Source organism: Calonectris borealis, chromosome 19, assembly GCF_964195595.1.
Source record: "Calonectris borealis chromosome 19, bCalBor7.hap1.2, whole genome shotgun sequence".
Classification (NCBI taxonomy): Eukaryota; Metazoa; Chordata; class Aves; order Procellariiformes; family Procellariidae; genus Calonectris; species Calonectris borealis.
The window spans coordinates 328,340-346,029 of NC_134330.1; the positions used below are offsets into that span (position 1 = coordinate 328,340).

Genomic DNA, 17,690 nt, shown 5'->3' on the forward strand with positions numbered 1-17,690 from the left:
ACCACTGAAAGTGAAAGCAATGCTCCTTTATCTTCCTATCAAAGTTAAAAGGACTGCAAACCAGTGCCAAAGAAAAAACAATTAGACTTTTTCCCCATTTAATTATTTCTTCATCTTCCAAAGATGGAAAGCAACCATTTAGTTCAATATTATATTTGCATCTTCTGAATTATTGATGCCTTCATGTTCCTGAGCGCTATGTCTCTGGGCTGCCACCAATCCATGCCTATTTTGGGGGAACATTAAAAAAAATAAACACTGCTGGGCAAAAACTTCGGGTTTAGCTTTAGTATTACCATGCTGCTGTAAAGCTGTGCCAAGAACTGGCACCGGATACCAGGCAAGCTCACATACAGACCAGCAGGCATTCAGTCATAGCACAGTTAGGCCTTCAACTTCAAAAGCAATGGGCTCTGTGTGCAACCTAGAAGAAAACCACTTCTGCAACAGCAAGAGGTTTCTCATCTGTTCTGCTAGCTGGCACTGCTCATTCATGCACACAGAGTACATGCCACCTGCTGCAGGGCTGCCACTGCCACCAGGCATGGGGCATCAGGGCTTTGCTGCCGAGCATCCTCTAGCCCCAGCCCCAGTCAGCCGACCTCCAAATTGCTCAGACTTTGGAGGAAGCATGAGTTAAAACACGTGAACCTGCAAGGCGCAGGAGAGACTGCATCTGCCTTTTCCTTTCAGCAAGTCCCACCCAACAAGCACACCTTTATTATTTTCAGAGGAGCCCAGAGCTGCTGCATCCCGGTCTATTTCTCGAGCAGGCGGCAGCGAGCATCGACTCCACAAGGCGGCAGCCACCGAGCTCCTCCAGAGCTGGGAGAGACCCTTCCCGCCCCAGCACCGGGGGGGAGAGGCGGGAGGAGGCCAGACTGCGGCGACCGGGGCGGACGCCCGCGGCGCCCCTGCAGCCCCGCACGGCACTCTCGCGACCGCTGCCACGGCCCACGCGGGCGCCGAAGGCAGCGCGGACCCCGCCCGGAGGAGACGAGCAGGGCGAATGCACCTGCGTCTCGCTTACAGAAGTTTGCATTTGCCGTTCCGGTGGGCCGGCGCGGGGTCAGCGGACACGGAGCCGGGACGGCCCGCGAGGCCGCAGCAGGCTGGAGCCTCACCTCCCGCCGCGCGCTCCCCTCAGCGCGGCCCCGCGCTCCCCCTAGGGCTGTCCCATCCCGCCCTGCGGGCTCAGCACTCACCTGGGCGCGGAGCTTTCGCCATTTCAGGGCTGCCCGCTCGCAGCCAAGCCGCTGCCGGCCGCGTCAGGTGCTCGCCCGCGGGGCCCTCCCGGCGCGCCGGCACCCCGCGCTCCGCCACCCCATCTGCTCCCGGCGGAGGGCCCGCACCGCCCACTCGCCTGCGGCGTTGAAAGACGCGGCCAGGAGACGCCGCCGTGCCGCTCTCTCCCGCCGCGCAGCCTGCCCGCTGCGGCGCAGCCGCCGTCGTTAAAGGCGCAGCGAGAGGCTCCGCGGAGCGTGGGGGCCGGGCCAGTGTGGGGCTGTGGCTGCTCATAAACGGCCTGGAGAAGCGGTCGGCGAGGTCCGAGCAGTTCCTCGCTGCAGGGAGGGGCGCAGCAGCGCGTTCCCCGAGCGCGCCCGCAGGGCTCGCTTGGCCTCAGGGACCCGCGCCGGTGCGAGGCACAGGCGAGACCGCCCGCTCTTGCGGTCGGCGGGGCCCAGAGCAGAGACACTCTAGGGCTGTGACCGGCTCGCCGTGCCCGGTAGCCCCCACTACCCATCGGGGAGGGTTCGGGGCTCCCTTGCCGTCGTGGTGCTCCTCGGAGCCGCGGGCGTGGGGTGGTCAGAGGAGGAAAGGGGATGGGGTCTGCCGCCCCACTTCTGTCCCGCACCGTGCCCGACTTCTGTCCCCGACACCCCGGGGAGTGAGTTACTGCTGGCCTGCTGCCCTGGCCCGGGTGCCAGAGGGCACATCAGGAGCACAGGGCTCGGTCACTGCTGCAGCACTGCCCCTGCAAACTGCTCCTGCAAGTGGTTGCTCTGGACTTTAACAGCAACAATCCTTTGGCTGTTGCCAAGTCCTGTGTCAATGCAGTGGTTGAACTGCTGCAACACACTGCCTTTTTAAGTCAGCAGTAGGCAGGCAGCTTATAGTCTGCTGAGAGAGTTGAACTAGAGAACTTTCCTCCCTCTTCAAGAGCCTCACTAGAGGCATTTCTCTAACACCATCAAGGAAAAACGGAAGAGAACTGGGAGAAACTCACCTTAAGAAACATCTTAAGTGGCAGCCCCTCTGTGCGAACAATGGGAGGAGGCAGGCAGAGAGCCTATGAAGGCTTGTATTTTATTTACAGCATGTCAGAAGACCACCAAGTAAAGCGCAGTAAACAAAAGTTTTTGCCCAAGGAAGCATGCAATTAAAGAGCCAAGCAAACACAATGCAACCAAGTCCTAAAGCAACTTATGGGCTCTCTGCCAATACCAACTTGGTAGGTATAAAAATAAATACATGATTTGCTCTGGGTGTTGCTAAGCGGTTCATTCGAGGAGCCACTGCAAATACCATTGAGAACAGAGTGAGTTAAGTGGTTTTGTTTGAGGCTTAAGTGGAATAGCCACAACTCACAGCAATTCTCACCCCCCAGAGCCAGCTGCAAGTAAACTAACTATAGTTCACCCTCCCCCATCCATGGGTGACAGTGCTACATGCTGGAAAGTTTGGCCTTGAGCCACGTTGCCTCTGCTGTTTCACTTGAAGTCCTGTTTAAAAGATTTAACCACATGATTGCTTTCCTAAAGATGCTATAGTATCACTAAGCCACCAAAAAAGCAATCCTAGAGAAAGGCTGTGGATATATTCACGGATCTTGTGGCAGTACTGGCTCAGGGCAAAATGTCTGAAAGGCAGAGATATGTTTGGACAAGAGTAGTGAGCTCCCTACTCTGTGCTGCTTCCTACTGTGAAAGTTGCAGTACTTTCCAAACAGCTTCTGTCTTGTACAGATGTGACCTGCCACCATCACTTCTGGAAAGGAGCAGGTCGGTAATCAATGGACTAAACCCACCTATTTTAATTGGATGTTAACTTAGTACGAGTTGGAGCAGGAAACAGAACAAAAGACAGAGGACAGGACTGAAACGTATTTTTAACAGGTAGTTGAAAATGCATGATTACCCACAGCTATCAAATATATGACAAACCCACTTGCAGTTTATCATAAAGGCTATCATGACAACAGCGTGCAAGGAAGTGATGGACACACAGCAATTGTCTTCTCCCTGCTATTCACCAAGGGCAAATGTGCATTAAGCTTTGCTCTCTGTTATGCCAGTGCAATATCTCTGAAATCTGTGAAGTTGGCATAGACAAAGGCATAATTTAATCTCTTATTTCCAAAGCTGATGCTGTCACCTATGCAGAAGGCCAGCACAAGACTTATGCCTCACATCAGCATTATTTCAAGAAACTTACCCATACTAAAGGCACATGCTAGGAAGAGTCTGTCAGTGATGCACATCCAAGAAAATAATCATTACAGACCAGACACTGATCTACTTGCACTGTAGCCTTTTGAAAACTCTTCATCCTTCCCATATTTGCATTCAGCTTGGGCATACAAAAGCATGAGCAACGAGAAGCTGTTCCCAGGCTGAATTCACCCAATCTTAACTGTTGTTAAGCAGTTTCATAAAGGTAACTGAAGTGAACCACAGTAACTTCTGAAAAGTGTCCGGCTAACAGTCTCCATGTCAGCTACTATGTAGAAGACATACCAAAACAGATTCTTATCATCATCTGAATAGAAATTTGAAGGAGAAGTTTTTCTAGGGCTTTGAAGGACTTTGTTTCCAGGTGGGAAACAACCAGGGAGACTCCCATGAGACTTTTACCTGTCTTAATATCTCTGGCCTTCATTAACTGCACTCAATTTAATAGCCAGACCAAGATTAAAATGAAAGTGATTTCTCCTCCATGCTCCCCAAATCTTCATTGGGAGAGAAAGAAAGAGAACCTGCCTAGAATAGCTCTTCTATTTAGAGATGTGAAGCAGTTCATACAGACATAAAACAATGCAGCCATTTACATAAAATGTCTGTACAATGTATCCAAAATTGTTTTATCAATAAGATTTCTGCATAATATTATATTCTGGGTAAATACCAATACTGAACTAAGTCAATTCAGTCTCTTCCTTAAGCAGAAAACACAAGATGCAACAATTTAGGCATTAACATCTAGACGAGATTCAAAATGGTTTTCAAAACCACTATATTCTATGCTCCAAAAAGGTTTGGCTAATTTTACTGGAAGAATAATTTTTCTTCTGAAATGCCTTGGGAATTTGAACTGTATGGAGAACATGAACAATACCGTACTCAGATCCGACAAATATTACATTCCTCTCTCTTTCTTTGTCCTCTACCCCCTTTTGCTGACAGGGAAAGCGAAGAACAAAGACCAGAGGCAGAAGGCGAATCTAGGTGTACATTCCCAGAGCTCTGCCCACCATGCTCAGAGGTTCTTCATTAAACAACTTGTTTCAACTTACATCACAAAGAGCAAATATACACCTTGCAGTGACGGCACACTACAAGATATATCCCAAGCTACTATACGTACATAATATGGTAGTAGGCAAAGGCTGGAACTTGGGTCAGGAGACACTACTACCATATCAGTTTGATAAACACTATTTTTTCCTGCCAGCTCAGCTATCTCTTCCTTGCATTCCTTTGCTCAGAGAAAGTAGACCCCAAATAACATATAAGAGCAATCTTTGCCTTTAATCAAAATTATATTAGTGCCTCTTTGAAAACACACTTTAAAATCAGATTCTGACTCAGCCATTGAAAGAAGATTGGATTAGCATTTGGATTAGCATTAATAGGATTGGTTTATAATTTGAACATAAACTGGCACCACCATCAACAGGTGCCCATCCATTGTTCAACAATTTTATGGAAATCATACCAGCAAACTGTACTGGAAGAATATGCTTTACAAAACAGCTTTTTCATTTTCCCTACCCCAGATTCTATCATCTAGGAGTCATTGCAGACATGCTGCCTCTGCACCCACCATCCTCCCCCAAGGAGGTGGAAAGAAATTAGACCTTTGCACAATAGCTCTGGATGTAAGATCGCATAAGCTTTGTTGTTGTTCACACACACCACCAGAATTATTCCAACACATACTCATCCTTCACGGCTCTTTTGTACTGGGATAGATGCAGTGACCGAAAAAAAAAAGGCTTTCCATTGGCATGGATGCCTGAGCAGGCAGTTAACTGCAGCCTTTGAAGGCAGTAAGAATCACAATGCCTCCCTCAACAGGAAAAGATTAATTTACATTGTCCTGAATACTGAAAGCAGACACTACCAGTCCTTGACAACATAAACCTCCAGAATTTTTTTCTTTCTGCTGAAGACTTGCAAAAGCATAAAGGCACACATTTTTTTTTCATGCATTACAGAGGACATGTAGAACATGTACAAGAGTCATAGCCAAATAATAATGTAAGAAAAATATACTAAGCCAGGCAATGGCCTGAGCTGGAATGCCTTTAATGATATAGAATCATAGAATCATAGAATCATAGAATCATTAAGGTTGGAAAAGACCTCTAAGATCATCATGTCCAACCGTCAACCCAACACACCATGCCCACTACACATGCCCAACACACCATGCACCACTACACCAGGGCTTCAGTGATACAGCAGTGTAGGACTCAAGGAAAGCAGCTGACGAGGAGGGTGCAGTGAAGGTCAGGAGAACGCTTTAAGCTCAGTTCCTATATCCTCCTTGAAGTCACCATAGAATTTGAGAGGCAGCACTAAGGAGCAGACACCACATTGAGTCAGAGAAAACACCAGGCGGTAGAGCAGCTCACAGCGAAGTGTTGCACGTCAGCCACCCACTAGAAATGGGTTGCACTACGCTGTTTTACTTGGAAGGACTGAGAAATTCTCTGGCAGCAGATACACTTGCTTTGTGGCTGCTCATGCCAGTGAAACAGCCAAAGAGGCTGTCCAGGATCCAAGAACAAGCCTTGAGATGGCAACTGTTGACAACATAACATAATACAGGTCACATTTGTCGAGGTTTCCACTCTCAAAAATCAGGACAGGACAGTGACAAAACACCACATTGAGAGAGAAAGGAGGAAGAAGCAAGCAAACCTAATGGCACAATTTTTATCTAGATTGCTGCAGACACATAGAAAAAGCCTAAGTTAATTAGCATCTACCGATTGAAAACAAAAGCTAAAACCTGCCATGCCTACATACCTGTTTGCTCATACTATAATCTTTCTGGTTAGATATCTCATTCTTTCAATATGGACTAGCTCAGATTTTGTCCTCTCTTGCCTCTCCAATCTAACCCACACTCTCCAATCTCCAATATTACTGATATTTGCTCTGCTTTATTGAGCCCTTTCTGATTTTTCCATTAAAATAAGAGGAAGACAGTGATAAAATTTCAGGGACTCTCCATTTCAGTGGATAAGCACAGGACATCTATTCTTTCCATGTGGAAAAGTCTATCAGTTTCCCAGTGTTATTTTTCATAAAGGCAGCCTGTTTTTTCTAAAACATTGTTATAGTGGCTTAATGCGTTGCTAGGAAGCCTTCTTCCCAGAGCCTGATTGCTGGTCCATAGCAGAGCAGAATGTTAGGAAAGATCAGCAGGAGGAAGGACTATGATAAATCAAGAAGATTTGTTGATGAATATCAGCTTGATCCTAAATCCATCTTTTTTTACTAAATGAGGGACTGGGTATTTGAAAAAAAAACCTGAATACATTCAGGAGAACAAAAATTAAATGCTAAAGGAGTAATCAGACAGCACAGCTCTAAGGTGCTTTAGACAGTACGCTATTTTTAGTTATCTGTTTCCTAACTGAAATGCTGAGAGGAGAGGGAGAGACTGTGATACCTGTGATACCAGGATTTTTAGAAGCATCTATGGAGCGTTCCTGTTCTGCAGTGCAGCAGCTGTTTGCACAGACATACCCAACCTCAATTTCCACTGGCTTTCTCAGGCACAGACCAATCTCAGCTAGGGCAAGCTGCTCATCCTGCTTCTGGGAGCAACACTGTAAAGTGGCTGAACTCTGCCACAGGTCCACAGCTCATGGCACCCAGCCAGGCTTGTGGATGGCTAGCTGCATGACAGACAAACCTGCATGAACCATGCTCACACTCCAGTCATACTATGAGCGAGGTAAGGCAGAGGAGCCCAAGGAATCAGGGAAAGAAGGGTAGCTGAAGTTGTAGCTACCCTATTCAGCAGGATGGAGACTTTCACACCATCCTGCCATGCCACCCATGTCACTTTGACTGAAGTTAGACCTACCCTGACTGTCACAGCTAAGAAACTCAGAATGGCACAGCTAGGCTGGCATTAAATTGTCACTGTCAGATAGCAATAGCCATATAGCTGTGGTATCAAACAGCTTATCTGAAGCTGCAAATCATCTGCAGGAAGCAAGGGAGGTACTTGTGTTGTTAGCCCCTCTGAGTTCTCTGCTACTATAGATATATTGCAGTCAATAACCAAGTAAGACTGTCAGCGATAAAAAGCCGTTATAGCTTGACAATAGCATACACATTTCTTTATACCACGTTTAGAGAGTTTGGAAATCCTATCATAGATGAACTGGAAAAGCACAAATAACTCCTAAAAAAGCATGTTTCCCCCAGGACTTGCACCTTGGTTTCTGCTGGTACACAAGTTATTCAGAACCAGCTCACAAAAACATTCACGGGTAAAGAAATTCAGATTTAGGTTTTTTTTATTTGGTGCATATTCAGAAGGAACAAATATTCTCAGTTCACTCAGGGCTGGTTCCTCCTCCAAATTCAGCTAAAAAATTCAGTTAATAATTTGGTAAAACAATGTAGGGTGGGTGGGGGGAAGGCCCCCCAACCCATATTTTTCTATCCATCAACCCACAAAGGCCCAGACTGAGTCAAGAGACTGACTCTGCAGCCTGCTGTGCATATGCTGGGTGACTCCATGCACATCACTTCATTTCCCTGAGCCCCATTTCCTCCTGTCTGTAAAGAGAGGCAGGTGATGCATTTCCTCATCTGTAAGACAATTCTAGATCTATTACTATTTCAGCAATGGTTTCTCTTGAAGCAAGCAAGACTCATGTACTATAACTCCCAAACTGCTAGCTTCTTCCTTCTTTAGAAGGTATCTGATCTTCACTTTACATTTTGAGGAAACAGCCTCCTAAAGTATTCACAGCTTCCTGCCAATAGACAATTATCATTGTCCTGCTGATACATACAGAGTGAGATCGCATACTAGGCATTGGCTGTTTCAACACCCACTTTGTCTGTAGTCAAAGGAGTAAAAAAAAAAGGCTCCACCTGTAGGCAAAGTCATGGAATGCTGTGCAAATGAGAGGGAAAAATCTCAACATTTAGAAACTTCTGTAGAAGTCATAGACTGGGGAGGATTGGACAAAGCTGACGCTGTAGTGGCAGAACTCTGTGCTCTAATTTGTAAAGTAGATTGTCTCAAGGATCTGTTTAAACAAATTAATGCAATAATGCAGCTGAGATGCAGTGAAAGCACAATGACTCAACTTCCTCTGGAGATACCACTAGTAATAGGTATACTAGGTACCAGCAGTGATATGATTTAGCTTCTTCAACGTGGTAAGAAGGTGTGGATTGAAGAAGTGATATGCACCTTTCAATCCTGCTAAGATGGATCAGATCCAGTTAGATTACTGTCTCAGCAAAAGCTACCACAGTGCTATTAAGAAGATTAAAAAAACCATTTTCCATTGTTAGAGTGTTTCCAAATAAAGCAAGAAAGTACACACCTTGGACATACCAACCTATCCACTTTCCTAAACATCTCTCAAAATGGAAAAGTGAAAACATTTATTATCCAAATCAAAAAACACTGACACAGTACATCATTGGAAAGACAATGCTACTTGGTGCTCTGGAGACTTGAAACTGCTCTGTGGGCATCTGACAGACTTCAGCAAGCTTTCCTCCCTCACATGTATGTGGAGCTTTGTTCAGCTCACACAATCTCTATTCAACAGATAAATCTTCCCCTGCCTCAGCTTTGCTAAGACATGCTGCCTAGGACCACAAATGCAACTGGATTGCTCAGTTCTAAAATCAGGCCTCCATATAAGCCAGGGCAATGCCATCAGTGTAGAAGAGCAAGTTAGTAATCCACAAGCGGAGACCCTGAAGAGGCCAGTGCATTCAAATTCCCACGCACAGCTGCTCCCCTCCACCATTCCCACTGCTATTAATAACTTCTCGTTAGGGAAGTCTTCATGCTGATGTTAAATGTTGCTCTACACTCCCTGTCTCAGACTAATAACTTACAGAACAATTTTTTCTCGGTGGCACCCATGTCCCTCTTATTTATCAGTACCGTGTAAGAGAAGGTTATGGAACCATCTGCATAATGCAGAAACTATGCTTCCAAGGCTGACATTTTCAAACTCCTTCATAACCCTTCAAAGCTCAGCTACTCCAGGTTACAGTCAGCATTTCCCTTTCTCTGACAAAGGGGATTTTGCTAAATTTTTGACACCGAGTCTTCATCCTGGAGCCACAGTACCTGGTGAGTTTTCAAAGAATATTACTGGACTGCAGATATTTTTTTTCCCCTGCTTCCTTGCCACAACCCAATTTACCCTACCTTTTGGCACAAGCCAGGTGCATTAAGCAGACATTCATGGTTTTCAGATGTTTTGAGGAAGATTCAACCTGGCAGCAAGGTTATAGTGGAGAGAGATTTGGCTCTTCCACTTGTTCTGCTTCTGCATAACTCACTGCCTAAAGGGTCCGTGTCACATGGCCCACAGGTCTAAACATACACAAGGCAAAATAAATCCATTGCATCTTTCCCATAGCATTGACACTCACTGACCCAGAGCCCTGCCCTGTCTGGGACTGGGTGGCCGGCCTCTGCTAGTCTTAGACTGGTAATATGCTGGACCCCTTCTTAGTAAGACCCACAAGGCGCAACGTCACCAACTTTCACCCCAGCGCTGGGGAGTTCTGGCTGTACCTGCAGGGAAAGTCCAAGCCTGCAAATGTTTCCAGGCTGTTCTTCAGGTTCTGGGAATGGATTGAAATCTGGATTAGAAGACAGTTTATTGGGTCTTAGATTCAGAGACAAAATGTGCCATCAACAGCTTTGTCACAAAGCAGAAAAGCAAAGCCCCTGGACCTTATAAGCATATATTTTAGAGCCAGCACACTCCCACTCCACCCCCCACCCCAAAACCCAAGCCTAATGAGGGCTGTTGGCAAAGCAAAGGGTGATGTTTCAGAAAGGGAACAAATGTGCTAGTTGCTGACTTTTCTTTGATGGGCTGTATTATTCTCTGGGCAGCCTTCGTCTGACACAGTTCGTTCTATTTTGGAGAGATTTCAGGACACTGGAAGAGCCAGCTTAAGGAGCTGTCTATATGGAATAGCCCAGCTTGATCTCCCTTGAGCGACTCAGTTTGGGTCCATTTGAACAATGCTATTTATGTTTCATTAATCCTGTGGACTTTTTGTTCCATGCCAGCTCAAAAAGGGATAGAAATTGCTACAGTGAGTTAAAAAAAGGAAGAGGAAGAAGAAAGAAAAAGAGAAAGAGTCAGCATGTGCATTTTAAGAGGTTTATTAATAACTGACACCGACGGTGCCACCTCCTGCTGATATAATCATTGTTAAGCATGTACTCCTGAGGTGGTTAGAAATCCACACTGGAAGTCTTGACAACAGAAGCAACCCCTCTTTTCCTTCTTCCCCTTTTAAAGAAGTTTACTTGTTCTCTGTCTCCTTCCTGCTCACCCAGTTCTGTTTGGCTGTTTTTCCCTCAGCCTAAATACTCAGACTGGTTGCAGAAGCCAGAGAGGAAAGCCAGAAGGATGGGGGTTGGGGGGGCTGGGGAAGGCAGCAGCAGCAGCCTTTAGTTTCATTGGCGCTACTTAGTTTCATAGTCAGAACAAGCTTCTTTTTCCCAATTGAAAGACAACAGAGAATTACGGAGAGCGTAACCTTTCATTTGAATTTCAGCCACATTTACAAACCTCAGAGACGAATGAAAGTTCCAGTGAAAACACCTTGACAGTGAACTAGCATTCATTCAGCTGCCTGCACTGGTGTAGCCCAAAGAATTTACAGTATGAAGACCAGGTTCTTTGCAGATTGCCCTAAACTGAAGGCCAAATGCCTGACAATTGCTGAGCACCAAACTCCAACTGAAATTGCAGGAGCTTGTCTCTACCAAGAATTCACTGGAACAACTAAAGACCAACTCCCCAGACATGAACCTTCATAACATTGCTATTCTCATGTTTGACTCACAAGAGGAAAGGAATAGCCAAACACAAAAAATTAAATCAGTGCAATAAATAAATGAGACACAGATTCCCAAGAGGGGTTAAAGCCTGCAGAAATTTGGCATTGCTTAATTTCTGTCAGGCAGATGCAAGTAAGATGTCTCAAGCTTTTGTTCTGCTCCTTAGAAGGCTGAGCAAAACTTCCCTGAAGACAAAGGAGGTGGTAGCAAAAAAAGAATTGCAATTTAATTTCAAAAAAAATCAGCATTTTCTGCCCGTGACTTCATCAACACTGGTTGTTCTCTTCCTCTCCATTTGGTTTGATCAAGATAACTTCACTGACTATCACTTGCTCAGAGACAAGTGCATTACAGAGTAAGAATTTAGACTGCTGTAACTAAGTGATAGCTGATTAGCACTACTTCAGTTTCAACGAGGGAGTAAACTTCAAAGGCATCTTGAATAGCTTAAGGTAAATCTTTTCTATCAGTGTAAGTCAAGATCTAATAAACAACAATATGAAAAAGAAATCAGCCTAACAGAGTTAGTACATGTTACCAGAAACAACTAGTTTTCCTTTCAGATGTCAGCAGGCAGGACAGACTAATGAGACATTGGTTTTCCTTGTCAAGCTCACTACAATTTCCAACCGCCTCCCTTTTTCATTGCACTTTGTCTATTTTAAAATAATCTGCCCACACAGAGAAACACTACATGGTACGTCAGGTATAAACAGCCAAGACAACATGTGCCCTGAAAGTGAGCTGAGCAGAACACAAGACACCAGTCCATTCTAGGCACCCTCACAGGGTTTACTGTACAAAGGGTAGCTGGTGCCAGATGGGCAGTGCCAAGTTGTTGATGGCCTCACAGCAGCTTCCAGCTGGGCCAGAAGACCAACCTTTTGCTATGTTAGCCCAGAGACCTGCTAAGCCCAAAGCTGCCACTGCTGCAGCACAGAGTGCAGGGGACGGGGCAGACATCTTTCCCCCAGACACGGCACCTTAAAACACCAGCCACAAAATAGCTCTATTGCTGTCGTTTGACTTCCAGTTCAAACACAGCCCGTAGAGAGACTCTGTACAGTTAGTAATCCCACACAGGCCTCTGCTGAAGGACTTTTATAACTACAGGGATAATGAAGGGCTGTTGACTGGTAGAATGGGGAATCTATTGACAGCCATTTCACTCATAAAATGATCTAAGTTATAGCCTTTCCTCCAAGCCTATTAAATCTTATTGTTTCCTAACCTCTGACACATGCACAATCAGAAAGCCAAAACCTTTCTTAAAAGAGGCAACAACAAAGGAATTCTAATCAGTTAACACAGACCAGTGTAAGTCTTTCTGCAGACAATCTTCTTTATAGGACACCCACACTTCCTCACTCTCCCAGCTCCTGTCTAAATCTTCCACAAATAATAAGCCCAATTTACATTACACAATGACCAGGCTGAGATAAACCACAGGCAGGCTAGAGCATCCCTCAGCTTTCAGTCCTGCAGGTTTATTCCTCAACAACAGGGTGCTGTTATACATTGATCCAGCCCTTTCAGATCAGGGCTGCAGCCATTCCCAACCATGTAGGCTGGCTCAAGGTCAGGTTTATGTAATGGGGTTATGAGAAACAACACTGAAACAGATCCTTAAGCGAACTAGATCAAAACACCAGTGACATTCAATCCCTAATGATTTTAGTGGGAGTCCAAAGGACTAGCAAGCAGCTTCAAAAATCACCACAGTGAGCCAGGTTCTGGCTTCACAGAGCTTTCAGATACCAGAGGGTGGAGGACTGTGCTTAATGCATAAGGAAAGGTTACAATTCTCAGTATATACAAAGCACCATTAAAAAAAAAAATCTCTATTATCTAAGTCCTGAGAAAACATTCCTCCCTATTTAAACAGCTAACTGAGCATGACTGAGAACTACTCAGACATAATTCATTCGCTCTCTTTATTCCCATTCCTTCCTCCCCCAGTTCTCACACTAATCTAATGGTCTGGTGCACCATGTATTCCCCATAGGAAGTCTACCTACATTAACCTCCAGAGAGCTGGCCTGCTCCAGAAACCTGAGCTCAGAGCAGGGATAGTCTCACTCCTCCAGCTGGCACTCAGGCAGCTTTCCCAGCCCCAGAAGGAAACACACAAGGTATTCCAGCAACGCCTTCTACCGAGCGAGGTGGAAACAGTGAGCACATAGCACCATATGGTCCCAAGCTGCAGCATTTTCACCCTGGTTACCTTCTCATACAGGCTAAGACCAGTAACACCAGAGGCACTGCAACTGTGGCCAGTCTAACCCACCCAGCTCCTTTGCTCCTGCACAGAACCACTGGCTCTTGCCTTCTCCTGGCCACTATGAGATTGCTTCATCTTGGCCCCTTGAGCCCCTAGCCACAGCAACAGCACCCTCTCAGGTATCACCCGTGGCATGTACCCCAGTTTGTCAGGGTGACCCTATCTTTTCTGTGTGTGCCTCTGGCACAGCCAGACTGAAAATACAAATCTCCGCTGAGGAAAAATGGGGCAAAAGGGAAGCACGGACTAGAAGCTTGATGCTGTGGGACCATATTCTGTGTTTTTTGAAAGCTGGAATCTATAGCTAGATTTACATGCATATATGTGGTACAGTAGGAATTTGATTGAAGGAAAACTCATGTAGCTCATGAATTAGCTCTGAATTCAGCAATTTTTACACCCATGCCTATATAATTGCTTTAAAAGTTATGCATGTCTGAAAGCATCTTGGCAAATCACGGGGCTGCTTAAAAGAACATTTAAACCCAAAAAGTAAATATATTAAAAATCAGTCCTTGAAAAATACCGCTCAGCAGCAGTGATTGACTTTATTCCCTGAAAAGAGAAATCCTCCTACAGCAAAAAGAATAAAGAAAACAACCAGTAAAGAAAGACATTGTCTCCACTAAATGAGTGGAAGTAAGGATTGAACTTTGAACACTGGGTTACATTTCCTTCTACGCAGGATAGTAACTGCAATTTAAAATGAAATCCTGTTTTGCATTTATTTCAGTTGTTCTCAATGAAATAGTTCAGAAGGCAGGTTCTGCCAGTCAGATTTCTGTTCCACATTAATATTGTAGTAGCGCTTAGGAGCTCCAGTAGTCAGGTGCTTCCCTCCATGTGCTAGGAGCTGTGTGAACCAAGGCACCCCTTTTACCAACAAGCTGCAACCTCTGTTATGCAAGAGACAAGGGGCAGACACAAACGCACAGGTGAAACATAAGGAAACATGATAAATGACCAGTTGGGACCACTGTCCTTCAACCTGCTTCTTTTCTCTCAGACCAGACTACCATCCTAAAACATAAGTGCAATCTAGTACTTCAAGCATGCTGCAAGAGAGAATCTGGTGTCTTCTGAGGAAAAATATACTTGAAAACTATTATGTTCCTCCAGGACATACCTTGAGCAGATATACTGAAGCAGATCTTCTATTTGGCTGATAACTGACATGTACGTCATGAACAGAGCCCCTTTTCCTATTGCTTGTGAATCAGTTCTCAAAAAAAACCCCAAACCAAAAAAACCCCACCTCTTTTTCCTGGTGGAAGAAAAGTCCATAGAGAAGCAGGATGTGCAGAAAGTTAGCCTCCAGGAGTAACCCAGAGACAAAGCAAGCCAAAGAGAAGAAAGCAGTTCAATTATGCTCTTACACTGATGTTAATGGAAGTTGAATTAGGTCCAGCATTAGTAGAAAAAAGTAGCTCTTCAATGCACTGGTAGACCACACACTGTTGCCATAACTACCTCACTCCAAGAAGCACACCAATTTAATTTCTACAGTTAAATATTTACAGACTAGATTGCATGTTTTCAGGAGTTGCAGGAGCTGCTCATAGAATGCACATGCGCAGTCCTGTCTTCAGGGTCCTCACAGAAGATTTCCAGAATCATCACTTACCCCCTTGTTTTATCGCTCCCTACACACCTAGTTATCTATCAGTAAGGAGGAGCACGGCTGCCCCAGGAGGGAGGACAAGCCAGGAGCCGAGGGTACCCATGGCACAGGCTGGGAAGTGACTGCACCAGCAGGACACAGTCCCACAGCACCTGAGCAAGGCAGGATGGTGACAGTGACACAGGTCCCACTGACAGTCCAGGCATCACCGGACCCCACAAGGCAACGAGTCGCAGTCCAGATCAAGTGAGTCTGGATGAGCAGGGCTGGACATGGCTGTACCTGTGGCACAGCTTTGGCAAGGACTGGGGACTTGCCTGAGGGGGCTCTTGGCCATGGCAGAGGTCCCAGACAGGCTAGACAGGGCAATTAATGCCTGTTGGTGCACCCAGGATATGGCACTGCAGCAATTGATATTTGTTGGAATCATCCACAGGCCTACAGAACCACTGAATTCTTTCATCCTGTTTTTGCTTCATCCCTCTCACAGCTCTGACATTGAAGACACTTGCACATAAAGAATCAAGAAAAAAAAAAAAGCCTGCAAAGTTCTTACGATGAAATCTAGTCCAGATGCATGGAAGTGGATCCTCTGCAACACCAGGTAGAATAGTATGTTTTGGATATCTAACCTGTTCCTAAAGACTTTCAAGACACAGCACAGTCTCCAAGAAAATGTATTCTTCACTATCTATACCATTAAAATACTCTTTAAATCTGAAACTGCCTCTGGTACTCCCCTGATTTAGCTTTAAAGAAGTATGGACTCAGATGCATGAGAGTGCTTTAAGTGAAGTGCATGGCCAGTTAACATGGCTCATTAGATGCATAGTTAACAACTGCAGTGGTATTATAGTTGCACATTTCAGCCCCATATACAGTCTCTATCAACATACTGTGATAAGAACTATGCACATTGTCCTGGTTTCGGCTGGGATGGAGTTAAATTTCCTCCTACTGCTGTGTTTTGGATTTAGTATGAGGAGAATGTTGATAACACACTGATGTTTTCAGTTGTTGCCAAGTACCCTGCTAGTCCAAGGACAGCTCCCATGCTCTGCCAGGTGCACAAGATGGGAGGGAACACAGCCAGGACAGCTGGCCCAGCTGGCCAATGGGCTATTGCATACCATGTGACATCATGCTCAGTATATGAAGGGTAGGCGTGATCCAGGAAGGGCCGATCGCTACTTGGTTATCGGACAGTGCAGGTGGTGAGCAATTGCATTGTGCAATCACTCATTTTGTATATTCTATCATTATTATTATTATTTTCCCTTTTCTGTTCTATTAAACTGTCTTTATCTCAACCCATGATTTTTTTCTCACTCTTACCCTTCCAATTCTCTCCCCAGGGACAGGGGAGAGTGAGCGAGCGGCTGTGTGGTATTTGGCTGCCTGCCAGGTTAAATCACGACATGACGTATGTTTATCCAGCTTGATGCTGATTTGTCCCTTAGGAACAATGACATGCAGAGTCACTTTAAGATGAAGCCCTACAATTCTGAATTTTTTCAGGGTTGTGCTGGTTTTGGCTAGGATAGTTAATTTTCTTCATAGCAGCTAGTACGGGGCTACACCCCACCAGCGAGCAGGGTGGGGGTGCACAAGAAGCTGGGAGAGGACACAGCCAGGACAGCTGACCCCAGCTGGCCAATGGGCTATTCCATACCATGTGGCGTCATGCTCAGCATATAAAGCTGGGGAAAGAAGAAGGAAGGGGGGAACGTTTGGAGAGGTGGCGTTTGTCTTCCCAAGTCACCGTTACACGTGATGGAGCCCTGCTTTCCTGGAGATGGCTGAACGCCTGCCTGCCGGTGGGAAGCAGTGAATGAATTCCTTGGTTTGCTTTGCTTGCGTGCACGGCTTTTGCCTTACCTGTTAAACTGTCTTTGTCTCAACCCACGAGTTTTCTCACTTTTACTCTTCTGATTCTCTCCCCCATCCCACGGGGGGGGAATGAGCGAGTGGCTGTGTGGTGGTTAGTTTCTGTCTGGGGTTAAACGACGACAAGGGTAGAAACTTCATAATTGTCCAGCTTCCATGTGTAAATAACGCATTACAAAATCCTTTAGTTAAGTTCCTTAGGAAGGACTGGAGAGTGTGAAGTCAGGGATCCTACCTAAAGCCTTCACTCTCCACATGTTTCTGCTCCAAGGTGGCATCCAAATGCCACAAAATTCTCATCCAGAATAAAAGTTCGCTTTGGCATCATCAGTCAGAGGATACCACTCATGGCGCCATGAGATTTAAGAGACAAAATATGTTTACCTTGACAGATGACCACGTTACTTCGAGGCATATGGTAGTCTGACTCTTGTAATGTTTCCAGGTACTCCCTTGCCTGTTGGGTGCTGACTATTCCAAATGGGTTCAGATGTCAGTTATCTTAAATTAAAACTATGTTCAGTCCTAAGAAACAAGTGTTGTTTATTAAAAAATAAAGTATCTTGAAAATACTTTCACAAGCATATA

The 17,690-nt window shown here is 45.5% G+C and overlaps 1 protein-coding gene across 1 annotated transcript in view; it reads right to left on the reverse strand.

Moving 5' to 3' along the window:
* Positions 1 to 1,297, reverse strand: part of PITPNM3 (PITPNM family member 3) — a 145,728-nt gene extending 144,431 nt beyond the window's left edge. The window contains exon 1 of the mRNA XM_075168175.1: positions 1,206 to 1,297. Coding sequence (XP_075024276.1) covers positions 1,206 to 1,227 — 22 coding nt within the window. The 5' untranslated portion in view covers positions 1,228 to 1,297. The remainder of the gene's footprint in view (positions 1 to 1,205) is intronic.
* Between the last annotated feature and the right edge of the window lie 16,393 nt (positions 1,298 to 17,690).